Source organism: Spodoptera frugiperda, chromosome 25 (assembly GCF_023101765.2).
Source record: "Spodoptera frugiperda isolate SF20-4 chromosome 25, AGI-APGP_CSIRO_Sfru_2.0, whole genome shotgun sequence".
Classification (NCBI taxonomy): domain Eukaryota; kingdom Metazoa; phylum Arthropoda; class Insecta; order Lepidoptera; family Noctuidae; genus Spodoptera; species Spodoptera frugiperda.
Genome location: NC_064236.1, coordinates 18,654,191 through 18,670,108, shown reverse-complemented (window position 1 = coordinate 18,670,108; position 15,918 = coordinate 18,654,191). Strand labels below are relative to the sequence as shown.

At 37.1% G+C, this 15,918-nt stretch overlaps 1 protein-coding gene across 1 annotated transcript; it reads right to left on the bottom strand.

Annotated features, from left to right (window-relative positions):
- Positions 1 to 2,073: 2,073 nt before the first annotated feature.
- Positions 2,074 to 13,752, bottom strand: LOC118263761 (alanine--tRNA ligase, mitochondrial). Its single transcript, XM_035575929.2, has 14 exons — positions 13,360 to 13,752; positions 12,617 to 12,790; positions 12,084 to 12,229; positions 10,974 to 11,129; positions 10,323 to 10,467; positions 9,934 to 10,067; positions 9,389 to 9,692; positions 7,380 to 8,182; positions 6,966 to 7,115; positions 6,554 to 6,680; positions 5,998 to 6,209; positions 5,461 to 5,662; positions 4,734 to 4,853; positions 2,074 to 4,214 (listed from the first exon to the last, which is right to left on the bottom strand). Exons 1-14 carry the CDS (start codon positions 13,573 to 13,575, stop codon positions 4,089 to 4,091), a joined length of 3,015 nt encoding a protein of 1,004 aa, XP_035431822.2. The 5' UTR covers positions 13,576 to 13,752; the 3' UTR covers positions 2,074 to 4,088.
- Between the last annotated feature and the right edge of the window lie 2,166 nt (positions 13,753 to 15,918).

The window sequence follows — 15,918 nt, the reverse complement described above, 5'->3', positions numbered from 1 at the left end:
TCAAGTCCCTACCTAATTTTAATAATAATTTATACAGAATAAGCAGTGGCCACCAATAGGCTGTAAACCAATGGGGTGGCCAACGCTACACGCCGCCGCTACGTTTTTCTGCTAAAAGGGAATTAAACGCCCACCGACTTTTTAAAAGCTAGATCCGTAGCTCTGACAGCAACTGTAAAATACATTTTCTATACTTCGGCCGTTCAGAGAATACGTTCCTGACACCTATCAGTTAGTCACGACTAGTGATGGGCACAACATAACACTGAGTTCGTTACCGTTCCTCCAAAATGATCCGCCGCATTATTTTAAGATTATTTTCGTTTTAAATTCGGCGGAGTCATTTAAAATTTATATTTTGGTTATTTAAGTGGAGACCAAAAATATTTAATAAAATTGTTATTGTGTGTTGTAAATATATCTTTATATATATAATTCTTCTGTAAGTGTGTATGTCACTGAACTTCTCTTAAACGACTGGACCGATTTTGATGAAATTTTTTGTGTGTGTTCAAGGGGATCTGAGAATGGTTTAGATTCACAATTTTGTCCGCTGGAAAATGTTTTTTTAATTAATTTTTAATTTATTAGTAGTTGTTGATTTTGGAATGTTTTACATTGGATCCGACAAATTTTTAAATTAAAGACGTGTAGACGGGACAACGTCTGTCGGGTCCGCTAGTATTCATATAATAAAATTATTCTTTGTTACAAAGTTACAATCTGTATTTCTATGTAATAAAGTAAGTACATTGAATTGAATGTGCGTACAGAATATTAATCAGACTCCGATCCGATCCGATCCGATTCCTGTATAAGAACAGATTACGATACTTGCCTGTTTTTTTAGCACAGCACTACAAAATATAAAGCGCTGACATAACCTTGTAATAGCGCAGTATAGATTTAGAAAAATATTGTTTACCAAGGTTTTTGACACTCAGTTTGGCACAAAATTATAACATTAATTGATTATTGATATAATTATGATATATAACATTAATTGATTAATGTTGTTTTAATACTCCTCAATTGTTAAAACGGTAAACAACCAGCAAAAATATTTTTATCGTAACTGCAACGCCATTACAAAGTTACGTCGTCAGTTTAATCGCGACGTGTCAGGAACGCATTCTCTGAACGGCCGAACTATAGTAGTATTTACCCGCGGCTTTGCTCTCGCTATTGAAAGGAGTTCAGCCCCTCATTTTAGAAAAGTGGGACGAGGTCTCTTTCTACTAGACGGGCGTTCTTTCCATTACAAGTCTCGTGAGGTAACACTTATATCCGAATTATTATTCTTTGGATCAGTCTGACACAAGAGACTAAACGCGCAATTAGGCATGTTTTATTATTCAAAACTTTCGTAACTTATAAAAATATGTTGGAGGAGATTAATTTAAGATGTCCTACGAAAACATAGAAAATAATGATTTACGGCAGAAATTAATAACCTGCGCCGTGGGTCGAGTGGTCGCAAGTGCGATTACAGGACAATAGGTCTCAGGTTTGATTCTCAGGTTGGTCAAAGTAGGTATTACTGGGCTTTTGCGGTTTTTCGAAAATTTCGTAGGTAATTTCGTAGTAGGTACAATTATTGTTATTTTTGAAGTCAGTGTCAGCCTAGGAAACGCCAACAACCTAGCACGGCACGGGCGGAGTGGTGGTTAAGTACGTATTTACAACTGGTGTAAAACTGTAATATTTTGTTGTGATAATAGGTAAATAACAAACCTATCTTAGTTGGCTGACACCGACTCCAGAAATACGGTAACAATAATTGTACCTACTTACATTATAATGTGTGTGATGAGTTAGTAAAGTTAGTTGATCTATTAAGTTGTCGAAAAATACGCAATTATTTTTTTTAATTTTTAGTGCATATTAATTTGTTTGGACCGGCAGATGCTGACGATCCTGTCCCCGCAGCCGCGGCCGCTGCCCAACACGGTGCAGGGCTTTTTAGTTATGAACCTTTATGATGTGTTCACAGATCTGTCAGAAACGTGGGGCTATATTGCACTCAATATAGCACTCAAATTTTTTAAGGGAATATAAAGAAAAATACATCGATAATAAGTTAAAATATAATGTATTTACAAAAATAGAGATTAGAGGTAGAACTATTTATTTACAGGAAGACTTACATTGAGAATTTCATTCAAACCAATACAATACATTACATGTTTATAAGGCAATCACACTTATATAGGTAAAAATAAATAGGTAGCCATCATAGTACTAGGGGATGACAATTAGAGAGAGTTGTATAAGTATCTATTTGTCTAACGTGACGTCCTGCATAGAATCTAGAAGCGAACGCGAAGCGGTGCGGGGACACGCGAATTCATTCCGATGCGGTGTGGCTCGGCTATGTCCTGCGTGTGAATCGTTTCGTTTTATTTCTGTTTCTAACATTATAAACAAAAACGTGACGGCACCGCATGCAGTTCGCGTCATAATATCAAGCCAATTAGTCGCGTTCGCGCCACGTCGTCGCATCGCATCGTCTTCGCGCCTAAATCGCTAACGCAGGAGATAGTTTACTGATATAATAAACTCCCTAATTTCTGGCTCAACTAGACAATTTAGAGTTTCCAAAAGGACAAATAACAAACCCCATCTAATGTAAGCTTGATAAAATAATGGTCAATCCCGAGAAGGAGAGACCTCCAAAGAAAATATAATGTTTAATATAAAAGAAACAATATTAATTAGAAACCACTACATAGTTACACACCGAAATCACAGTTCTTTCCGAATTCACCTCATCGAATGACGACTATAATTCAGAATACATTTCAAGTATTAGAATTTTGAAATTATTAGAAGTAGATTTTTTGTAAGATTTACATTACTGGGCACAAAATACGAGTGACGACCAACAAACGCGTTGTATTGCTTACGCTGTAGAAATGATGGACCACAGAGCCAAATGACATTAATATCAACGTAATATTAACGTAAAGTCCGCGATATCATAATTTATGTCTAACTATTACAGTTATGTCACAATAACTACATTTTCATCTAAAATAATATGCGATAGTAACGTCACGCCACCTTATTAGTATCAGAGAAATATCCCGGAAATCACACAAGAACGGGAACTATGTGTTAAATCCCGGGACGAAGAAAGGACGTATGAAACTTTCTATCCCGGAAATCTCACGGGAACGGGGTTTCTATCTTTTGAACCACTGAACTTATTTGAGTAATCTTCAGTACAAAGTTAGTTTGAGATCTGGGAAACAACGTTTGATAGTTTTTTCTTAGAAATCCCACGGGAACGGGAATTATGTGTCAAAATCCCGGGACTCTTATCTCATAAACCACTGAAATTATTTGAGACCCGGGAAAGGAACTATGATTTTTATCCTGAAAATCCCACGGGAATGGGAACGTTAAGTTCCAGAACTCTATATTTTAAAACATTGTACCTATTTGATTGACATTCGGTGCAGCAATGATTTGCGACCCAGGAAAGGACGTAGAATAGTTTTTATCACTGAAACCTCACGGGCAAGGCACTATATAGCCTCACAGGGCAGGTATAACCTGTGGGATTGTCTATTTTACGAAACCATGAACATAAATTCATTTGCCAATAAACATAACTTAGGTACTGAATCAATTTTGATGACATTGGTTACACCCGCAGAAAAAGACTAATTAAAAATTCTGTCAGAATTCATTATCGTAAGCGGACGAAATCGCGGGCAACAGCTATTATGTAATAAATCTCTTTTCTACTAGGTATTTTATTATTTTGCTGTGCCCGACAGGGTCCATAATTGTGACTAATACATATACCAACAACCTGTAATACATTATGGCAAGCAATAAAGAATTGAGAATTGAGAATAACTGTAGAACATTAACTTTGAGCTATGAAACAAGAGAGTTCGCTGCCCGAAATCGTTCGCCGCGATGTTTATGAGCCCCGGTCGTAGTTCGAAACTAGTCGAATACTAAAATTAATTTACATAGTATTTCCGTGATAATATAAAAAGGGGCCAAATATTCTTTAGTTGAAATAGGTTTATATAAGTATTATGAATAAGACCGTCAGTCTGTAATTACGTATTTCAATTCTGTTGTCTGTTCTGTATGCTTCTAGATTGTTCTGTGTTCTCTTTAGTGTGGGACTGCGCGAATTTGATCGCGACCCGCATCGCGTCCTGGACTAGTTGGTCGCAGTTGATCAGGCTCACCTATGGACCAATATTGCAATGTTTTATATTCATTTTAACTGTGGGAGAGCCATGCTTCGGCACGAATGGGCCGGCTCAATCGGAGAGATACCATGGCCTCATAGAAAGCAGACGTGAAACAACCCTTGCGTTGTTTTGTTGTGTGATGGTTACCGTAGGACCAATTATCCCCTTTCTAATCTTCCCAATCCCCGATTCCGCAACAATCCTTAAATTCTTAACCCCCAAAAGGCAACGCACTTGTAACGCCTCTGGTGTTTCAAGTGTCCATGGGCGGTGACGATTGCTTACCACCAGGTGACCCGAATGCATGTTTACTCCAAAAAAAAATTCTGAAACTTACTTCTTAGGAAAACTTAATTAAGTTATTTTACTTTGCGAGAGCTAGATCACTTTGAGAGGCTTCACACGCGCTTGTTTTCTATAGGTTTTTATATATTGTTTTCTATATATTTTTTATCCGATGAGAACGCAACCGAAGCCGCTGGCAGAAGCTAGTTTAGTAATAAGAGTGTTTACCTTGGAAGGCGTCATGATGGCGTGTGTGTGGTCGTTGTCGGAGCCCTGCAGCGTGGCGCCGAACACTCGCGCCGCGCACGCCAGCCACGTCCGCGCCGTGAACGACTGGCTCACCATCTCCTGTACGACACAATCATACACCATACTTTGTATACCCTTACAAAGTGGTACTCATTCATGGCTTAAATCGAAATGATAAAGATGCAATGCGTTTAGAATGAAAAAATCAACGTAGAATTCTTTTGTCATTTACATTCACAGATCAGACACATACAGAAAATGGTGTTCTATGTATCCGTGGGCAGTTTCGATTGCTTATCATCAGGTGATCGGACAACTCATTTGTCTTCCTATGCCATAAAAAATAACAGTGTAGGGTTACGTCTTTCCTTAGTCAGAAAGTGGCAATTCACGATAAGACCATTATCATTTCTAAGATCAGTAGGGCTATTCTGTTTCTCGAATGCGAAGTTTCGTTTAATCTTCGACCGTAGGTTTTATTGATTTACTAATAAAATTACTTAGAATTTTTTTAAATTTTTAATTTAAAATCGAAACCTATTTATTTATCTTCATTTCATTCGTTCGTTTTTGTCCACGAAAGTGCGCAATAAATGGAATTGTAGTACGAAATCTGCCAAGTTTCAGACGAAACTTCGTTTTTCGTTGAATTAGAGTAGGCCCCAGTTCTGGAAAGCATATATATACGAGGAGACGAGTAACATACCTGTGGCACGGAGCAGGCCGCGACGAGTACCCCGCCGGCGCAGCCCAGCAACATGGCGGGCAGCGCGCGGCGCTCCGCCAGCACGGCCTGCGCCGCCGGGCTCTGCATCAGGTACGAGCAGCGCACGAAGTGCACCACGAACCTACGACCCTCGCTGGCTGCCTGGGACACTACCTCCGCCACTTCTGTTGATGCTATTGAGCTAGGAGGTGGAATGGGAGCATTAATTTATGTGCTTTTTATAATCACAAAAATAAAAAAAGCGAAACCGCCACACGGCGCTGAGCTGAGTCTACGGCGGGAGCGGATAGAACTGGACGCCTCCCTCTTTCTTTGCCAAAATTACATGTTCGCAGAAGGAAGCGACTCCGTCCCATGCTCTCTTACTGTCAACCATGGTTGGCACGACAGTCAACAGAGAGACTCCCTAATAGTTTAGTCTAACTAGACAAAGCTAAAATTAAGTCTAGTCTAGTAAATAACATAAAACATTATTTAACCTAATTAAAATAAAATAATATTAAAATAGGTACTCACTGCAGCGCCAGATCATTTTTATGCACCTCCTTTTTGGATAAGCTGTCAAGTAAGTCGAGGCAGTTGGCATACTCCCCGTAGGGGGCGCCACTGGTGCCGCATAGTGTTGACAGTTGGTTCAATATGAGGGAGATCTCCTCCTTCTTCCTGTCAGGGTCTATCAAATCGATCACTTGTCCTAGTTTCTCAGTTCGACAGAATAGTTCGCGCGCCTGTGGAACAAGACTTATGTAGATAACGAACATTTCTGTGAAGAATGGCGGATTTAAATTTTGTTTTGCAGAAAAAAGCTAAAAATATTATTTTTTCCGAAAATTGGGATAATAGTCATATCTAGTTCAGAACGTAAATAAAACTAAAAATAAATACAAACGTACAGAACGTAAATAAAACTAAAAATAAATACAAATGCGAAATATAATACTAATATAGATATTCGTTTTAAACTTGCTTGCAATTTATTATTTTAATAAACTGTAATTGCTGTGGAATAAAGCTGTTTTAACTGACTTGACAAACAGAAAGAGCTTAAAGTCAGTGATCAAATAGTGTTCACCTGTGTAGCCTTATCCCCAGTGAGTGCATGTATGCAGGGAGTCTGCCCCCCGGCGCCCTTGACGCTGGTCACACAGAACTCCCCCATCGCGCCCGTCGACGGCAGGTGCGTGCCGCAACATAACTCCCTAGGGTATAGTAATAGTACTTGTATTGTTATGGTCATAGTAATGCTACAATTTTACACAATTAATTACAGTGTCGTGAATATGGCTAACAATGTTTAATCTACTTTACTTAACTCTGTACCAGAGAGACAGGAGTCGCACATGTGATGGAGGTATTTTTTAATTTTTGTCACAATGTTCTATTTTATTTTTTGTCTGTTTGAAAGATTATATTAGGTCATAATACTATCGAAATTGGAAACGAAAAGAAAAAATACTTATTAAAAGGTATTTAACAATACTTACTTGGATACTAGAGGTAGGAAAGCAGTGACGAGTCGGAGTCCGACCTCGGGATATGTCTCCCCCGGGATTGTCACCACCCCGGGCTCACGGGATAGTTGGACACTGTCCACGATGCGCGTCTCTATTGGTGCGTTGCATTTTATTGATTCCCTGCGTGCAGATACAATTTTGTTGTTATAATCAGCTGAGAGACGACTGCTGGACAAATAAAGGTCTCGTAATGGTGTTTGTTGTAATCTCTTAACTCTCTGCTTGGTAAACTGCTTGGGGATCGCGGAAAGAGTCGAGTAAAAAGAAAAATAGGAACATACAAACAGGAAAATAGGCTTGGCTTACATTTATATGTAGAAAATACAAAGTTTAAAATAATTGAAAAGCTAACCTTGACTCATTCAACACAAGCTTCAAACTCACCTAATAAGATCCTGTACATCCAACATAACTTTTTGCGACAACTTCTCCCCATAGACCGACAAATGTAGCGACAATCCGTTCTCAGTGACACTAGACCCGGTGGGACACACGGCACTCTTGGACAGCACCCTTCGCACCGCAGCGTTCAGCAAGTGCACCCCCGTGTGGTTCTGCATCAGCTTCAGACGCCGTTCCTCATCAATCTCCATTTCCACATTCATATCACAATACACACAGTTCGTTGTCCTCTCATTTTTTATTAAGAAATAACCCTTATGGAAGACAAAGTCTTGTAACTTGAAAACGCTTTCGACCTCCATAGCAATATTCTTGTTGAAGTAGATGGCGCCCCTATCCGCTTCCTGGCCCCCCTCTTCACAGTAAAAGTTGGTGTCTTTCGTCACTACGTAAAAGGGTCGGTCACTACAAGGCTCTAGTAAGTCAATCCAATCGAAGGATTCGTTCAAAATGGCTATTATTTGAGTTTTTATCGGTTTGAACTCAATTTTTTCTTCTGTTTGTATGTAGTCGTATTTTGGCTGGTCGTTTGTGTTTGTGTAGCCGTTGGTTCGAAGGGTTTTTAAAGCTTCGTTGAAAAATTGGCCCCTGTTATCTAGTTCCTTGATGGCAGTCTTGTGTCTCGTCTTATGTTTGGCTAGTAGGGACCAGAATCCTTTGTTGTCTAAACTCAGTTTGTTCAAGTCGGCTATCTGCTTGATCACCTCTTCATGTAAGCCGTGCGTATCGTATAGTTTGAAAACTAATTCCCCTGGTATTACGGTCGATTTTTGTTTGGACATTGTCTGTAAAAGATACGTAAAGTGTGGGTAATATTATATTTTTAATGGAACATAGCTTTGCTAGCTCATAAGTTATTATTTTTAAACTACAAAAGATTCTCTAACTAATCGCTTCTTAAACAAGACACTAAAGAGGAATAAAGTATACATGTATGTATTAAATTAACTACAAATCACAGTTTACTCACGTAAGTACTTGGAGAAACATCTCTACTGGTTACGAGTCACAGAGGGACTCTTCATCATAAGCAGCGTGCGCTGACGACTAGAAAAACTCGAAACTAGTAGCCTTTTTCTCCAAATATTTACGTGTGTAAACCGTGATTTGTAGTTAATTTAGTATGTCTCATAATATACCTAGTGCGCTGTAGCATGGTGCGGCTGACAGATGCCTGTATGATGTTGACGTCTCTCTTTAGGGATGGACATTAGAAAAATCTTTTTTTATCGCTATCGATACTCGCAGCATACATTTAATTCTCTTTAATCTTTTTTATTAAATGTGTGTGTTATTTAGTTGTGCAGTGTAACTACGTGTATATACTTGTCAAAATAAATATTTGATGACCGAGCCCTGAGGTGTTTTAGAGTTTCAGTTTTACAGAACCGTGAAGAAAACAAGTGTATATTAGTTTGTATATGTTACTAAAGCAACCACGATCTTTCAGATTAAGTACCACCATGCATTATGAAAGGCGCCGGAAATGTCTAAAATAAGGGTTCCGTTTTTTGCGATTTGGCTACGGAACCCTAAAAACGCCTACTACATATTTGTGCTCAGATAAAGTCACTGTGGTTTGGGCAGAGAGAGCTGTGTCTACAGTAGATTTACCCACATAATTAAAGGTTTTTTAAGTGTGACAATTGAACGACGCACGATTTTCGTTAATTATTCTAAAAAAACATCGACTACCTATCCATCGTAGCAGTACATCCCATCACTAAACACGACTATGGCGTTATGTTATACGCATAACACTTTACTTTATTTTTCATTTTATTAGATTTTATTTAAAGACTAGAACATTCCGGTTGGTTTTATTTTAATTAACTACGCTTCCGAATTATTTAACATAATACGAATGTAATACAGCTAAAATACTAAGGCATAATTTAAGTGATACGAAACGTTACTGAATCTGTCAGCCGCACCATGCTACAGCGCACAAGGTATAGTTATTATAAAAATATATATGTTTTAATGAATACCTCTTTAAGGTCCCTATATCCTTGCACGAACCCTGGCAGTTCCACGTCACTCAAGGTCATCACCTCAGGGTACTGTTTGATCAGATCCTTCATCTCCTTCTTAAGTCCTGACCTCATCTTTGCATACCCTTGCTCCTCATGGTCTATGATCAGTTTAGCATCGGTCTCCTTGGTCACCAGCTCAGGGTATGTGGTATCCAGGGTCTCTACGACCTCGTCATATAGGATTCTCGGCAGTTTAGGGTTTTGGAACACATCGGACGAAATTTTGAATGAATTCCTAATTATTTGTTTTAAGTTTAAGCTAAAAAATAGAAATTGATTTTAGATTTATGATGATTGAAAAACTGATGACTGTTGATGAAGCGAAAGAGATATGGTAAGATTCGTAGCAATTGGTGTTCAATTGTCTCTGCCTCCTCCCATAGAATTGTTTTAGCAAGAACTTAATAATTATTTAAATAAGGAGCTTTAGTTTTTGAACCCTCTAATATCTTACTGTCTTCATATTTTTATATCAAAAGCTGGTAGAAATAAAATCTTACCTAGTAGCTGGAAAGACTCCATCAGCAAGACAGATGCTGATCATCCTGGCGTGGTCTGCCAGTCTACGGTACGCCGCATCCACTACAGCGCTAGGTAAGTAGCTACCACTGTATGGAGGCACTCCTTTGCTGTTCTGGAGAACGGAATATTAAGGTTCATAGTTCTGTTGAGAATATCTTAATTTTATTGTACACAAAAGATCATGTTCAAGAAGAAAACTGTACAAATAGTAGTACATCATAAAATAAACCTTATCACTAACAGTATAAGGTTTAAATTCACATACTTTTCCTACTGAAACATTAGACAATTCATTCTCTCATTCTTCACTCTTGTGCAATATAAAATGAACCTTAACACTAAGAAAATAGGGTCAAAAATGACGTGCCTTCTCAATAGCTTTAATGAGGGGCTGAAACAAGTCGGTATCGTAGTTAGAGGGTACTCCTTGCAAGATGGCGGCCATACGCTCCAGACCCATGCCTGTATCCACATGGTACTTCGCCAAGCCATTCACTTTGCCTTGATTATCTCTGAAATATAAATTTACAAAATAAAAAAAAAAAAAATAGTTGCTTCACATCATACATCACCTTAATTCTTGAAGAGGTATACATAAACACGCATACAGTTTAATACCCATGTTTCACCAGTTATGTTATGATTCCCATTATAACACTTATATTACCAAAAAGGCACTTTGAACTTTTTTTGTTTGGTGATTACAAAGTCCGCATCTGATTCTGATTTTATGCAGTTTTCAGCCAACACTTATGGTGGGAAAATTTTGGTGTATAATTGACATTAGTTTTAACTTCATACTATAGTTTGAATATTTTGGTCTATAGTTTTCATTGAACCATTTGATTAAACAATAAATCCTCCAGAAACCCTATTACAGACTAAATAGGGTACCTGGTAATTAGTGACCGACATTTAAACATGTGATTGTACTCATGATTACAAACAACTTTCCCAAAGAAACATTTTGTATACACAGACAGTGTATATTATGTAAAGGCAGTTTTCCACAACTCACCTAAAAGAATTGATAAACACAAGGTTCCATATTTCAGTGAGTGACCCGTCTGGATTGACGTAGTGGATCTCAGTGCAGGGTCCACACGGACCAGTTGCACCCATCTCCCAGAAGTTGTCCGTCGATCCTCTTGGCAACAGTCTGCTATCGGCCACACTGATAGGAAATAGAATGTTACAAACTAATAATGCATTTGATAATTTGCAGCTAAAATATATCATAACTGCCTTGACAGAGCTTGGATTCAATTTAAAAGTAGAATATTGTAATACAGTAGAGTCCGTTTATAATGACATCGAAAGGAATTGACAAACACGTCATAATAAGCGGACGTCATACAAAGCGTTATGTATAAATGAAAATCTTTTTTATGTAAATATGTATGTATTAAGTATTTTAATACAGAAACATAGTATATTTGCATATGTGTAAGACCATATTAAATCAAAATCAAAATTGCACGTAATCAGCAGATTATTATAATAACACATACAAGTGTATTTTTTATTGTAAGTAATCTGTAATTTTTGTCTGCTTTTGTTTCTTCATTTTATTGTAAAAACAGACTCTCACACTATTGTGTATAGAAGACATAGCTATGGTCAAATTATCATTTTCAATATTGCTGTGGACAAATCGTGATAATAATTCTGCAGCTTTTAATTTAAATTTTAATTTTAAACAAAAACTAGGCACGTGCCGAACGTCGTCGGGAATTAACGAACATTATTGAAGGTAAAGAATCGTGCCTGTCATTATAACCGGACATAATTTATTAAAAATGGGTCATATAAAGGGAAGTCATTATATCCGACTTTTTTATAAAGAATTTTATATGAAAACCAAACTTCGTCATGCAATTACGTTATAATAACCGGTTGGTCAATATAGGCGGAGTCATAATAAACGGATTCTTCTGTATATTATTTGTTTTTTGTTATTTCTAATGAGATCAATCTCAATTTGGAGTGAATGGAATACTTAGTATATGTCAATACATATGTAAAAGGAGGTGTGCACCTCCTAGTACTGATGAAAATGTAAATAAAAGTTTGGTTTGGGTTACACTTTTGCTATTTGTTTTTCTATTATCTACTGTGTACAACTAACCCAATTTTCTTCCAGATATCTCTACAATCTGTGTCCATCTTCTGTCCTATAGCCACATCTCCTGAGAAGTATGTGACCACCAGGTTTTCTGGTTTCATTCTGTATGGACCTAACAGAAGTTGCCAGGCCATCTGGCAAGCTTCTTTCTGTAAATAAAAATATTATGATTAATTTAGTTGATTGTTATAATTAGAAGAACGAGAAAATGTAGTGTCTAATCTCATACAAGGCTATAAAAAATCATGTGCTTTTAAACCTTATTTTGTTAGTGATAAGGTTTATTTTATGATGCATGACTATTTGTGCAAAGTTTTCTTCTTAAACACCATCTTTTGTTGTCAACAAAATAGCAATTTTGCCAGAGATGACTTTAGGGTGTTATGTTACACAATGAGGATGTTAAGTTATTAGTTGGTAAGATAGAATAATACTGGAATAATATGACAGATTATTTATTTTAAATATGGGATAGAAGTGTTATATAAAAAAAATAGTTTTCTAAATCCTCTTTATTAATATTATTTAACATTTACCTTATAAAAATCTCCAAACGACCAATTGCCAAGCATTTCAAAGAAGGTATGATGGTGTCCATCAGTACCAACTACATCTAGGTCATTATGCTTCCCGCCTACCCTCACACATTTTTGAGAGTTCACAGCTTTAGCACAAGGGGGAGCCACTTTACCAAGAAACACACCTTTGAACTGAAACAAGAAACCAAATTAGAATGAATTGAAGTAACTTATTAACTATTTAGTTCATTGGAAAAGTAGTTAAAATAATGTATTTGACTTTGACTTGTAGCAAAAACATACTTGCTGTGGACATACAATAATCTAAAGATGCAGAACAGGACTCAAAACTGGATTAAGAGCACCTGTGCACTTAATGTGGAACATTAGACAATAGTTAGCAGACATGTAAGTATTAGTTTAAGTGTTTTCTCTCAATTTGGTTAGCTATTTCTATTCTATTTAAAAAAAAACGTTGCCCCACATTAGGATTTTCTCCTGCGTCGTGGGTGCGTTTACAAACTTATAAGTTCACATACACTTCACACCCAGACCCGAAACAACAATCTGTGGATCACACAAAGAGTTGTTCCGTGCGGGAATCGAACACGCGACACGTTGCACGGCAGCCAGTTGCCCAGCCACCGCGCCAACCGTGCAGTCGTTGCTGTGTTTACATTTAAACCACATAAATATGCAATAAGAAACATGTAGTTAGCGCAAAGTAAGTGCGTATATTACAGTACATGTATTGGACATACCTGATTCATACCAGCATTAACAAACGGGACAGTCGGATCGTACAGCGGCACCACAGAGCTCGATTTGACATATTTGTGCCCATGATTTGCTTCAAAATACTCTATAAATGTACTCCTTATGGAACTGCTTGAGTGCTGGAGTCGAACCCAGAGTCGCTGCAAGCTAAATCTACTTCTAACCGGTACGCGAAACATACCATACAAAACCACTCTCATTAGAATCTCAATTTATTTCAACACTATTTAAATCACTTTTGCCCTCAAATATCTTGTAAAAATACAAAGTTTACAAGGGTTATTATCAAAATTTTTGTAATTTTCGGCAAAGTCGGTGTTTCCAACTGTCAATGATTATTCCGTCAAATTAAAGTCAATTTCAAATAAAAAACAATTTTAACTAAAAAAAACCGACTTCAATAATAAATATTCCAAAACAAATTAATATGCACTAAAAATAAAAAAAAAATAATTGCGTATTTTTCGACACCTTAATAGATCACCTAACTTTACTAACTCATCACACACAATACATTATAATGTAAGTTACTTCTGGAGTCGCGACTTTGGACCTTAAAATTTTAAGGTCCAAAGGTCCCAAAAATCGTTTTTTTGCGCTTTTTTGGAAATATCTCATTTCCTATGGGTTTTTGGTATTTGCATTTAATACCAATATTGTAGAATACAAAATTCTCTACAACTTTTGTATAAACTTTTTTTTTATACGGTGAACCGTTTTCGAGATAGAGGGCGGAGAGAGCGCGGTCACAGCATCTCTTCATAAAAATTTTGTTTTCCTCCAACCTATCCGTGATGGTTGTCAATGTCTATGGATAGGACAGTAAAAAATACGTCATGGTTCCTAAAACCATTTTTCGTCAAAATCAATTGTTTGAAAGATAGACGTTTCCAAAGTGTTCCAAAATTTTAAGAGTTGCTTACACCCTACCATATTATGTAGGTTTTGAGACAAGTTTTAGGGGGTCAATATACAAGTATACAGAGTGTCCCTGAAGTCGACGTCCAACAGGCACCAGATGATCGGCAAGGTTCCAAATATTATCAGAAAAATATAAAAAAATTCTAAGTCCTACAGTTTTTAAATTACAGTGACTTATGTGTTATCCACGAAAAAGTACACCCTGTGCCAGTCTTTTGACTCTTGTTGCTACAAATCTTAATTTTTTCGTCTGCAGTCTTCCTTACATTATCCTGAATAGTGCTCCAGTAATATGGAATCATAAATTCTTAGCCAACTGCTTTAGACTGGAAAACATTGTTAGTTTTAGAGGAACCAAATACTCTGAATAAAATTTTCACCTTACTTTAAGTGACTGTACTGAATAAATTATGTATGGCGCTAGTAGTGGCAACTTTCACCAAAGTTGGCGCATTTAATGAGAATTCTAAAATGGTATAGCACTTTGCACATTATTTCTTAAATTCGACGCAAAAAAAGATTTTTCAACGAAACTCCGTTTCGATGAATTTATTTGAGCTTACTAAAAATTCTTCTAGTGTACTCAAATCATACGTTATAACCTCGTATGCACTAGACAACACTTTGCACGCGATTTGTTATCATCATGTTGAAAATCAGCGAGGATCTCTTGTCAAACAACATTGTCTGTTTACCCGTGATTTCGCTTGCAGCTTTCGTCGGCAATATTATCGCTAGACGAACTGGTATTGTGCATCTCGAGCCATCGCACACGGGCTTCGGCATTTTAGCTGAGCACTGGCTTTTTTGCGCCGTGTTGATTATTTATTTTTTAAATTATTTTTTGCTTTACCTGCAATTCCTTGTACCGGTGCAAATAACTCTGTCTCGAAAAACTAAAGAATATTTGATGCTTCGTCCCGCATTTGATCACAAGGCATGAACACGTAACTTAATCGGAGGATTCATCAATTTCTTTTTTTTTTGATGGTGATATGACGAGTAACTGTGCTTAAGGGCTCATGTACACCATACCACTACCGCGTCGATATGCTGTGTACATGAATCTGCCGCGTCCGTTCCTTTTGATTTTACTACACATTTGATAATGTGTTTGATGCACTATGAACATCAAATTGCAATCATTCAATATTATTTAGTGAAACATGATACACAACATCAGTTCCTCTAGTAAGTCTAGTAATATTGCCGACGAATGCTTCAAGCGAAATCATGAGTAGACAGACAATGTTGTTTGACAAGAGATCCTCGCTGATTTTCAACATGATGATAACAAATCGTGTGAAAAGTGTTGTCTAGTGCATACGAGGTTATAACGAATGATTTGAGTACACTAGAAGAATTTTTAGTAAGCTCAAATAAATTCATCGAAACGGAGTTTCGTTGAAAAATCTTTTTTTGTGTCGAATTTAAGAAATAATGTGCAAAGTGCTATACCATTTTAGAATCCTCATTAAATGCGCCAACTTTGGTGAAATTTGCCACTACTAGCGCCATACATAATTTATTTAGTACAGTCACTTAAAGTAAGGTGAAAATTTTATTCAGAGTATTTGGTTCCTCTAAAACTAACAATGTTTTCCAATCTAAAGCAGTTGGCT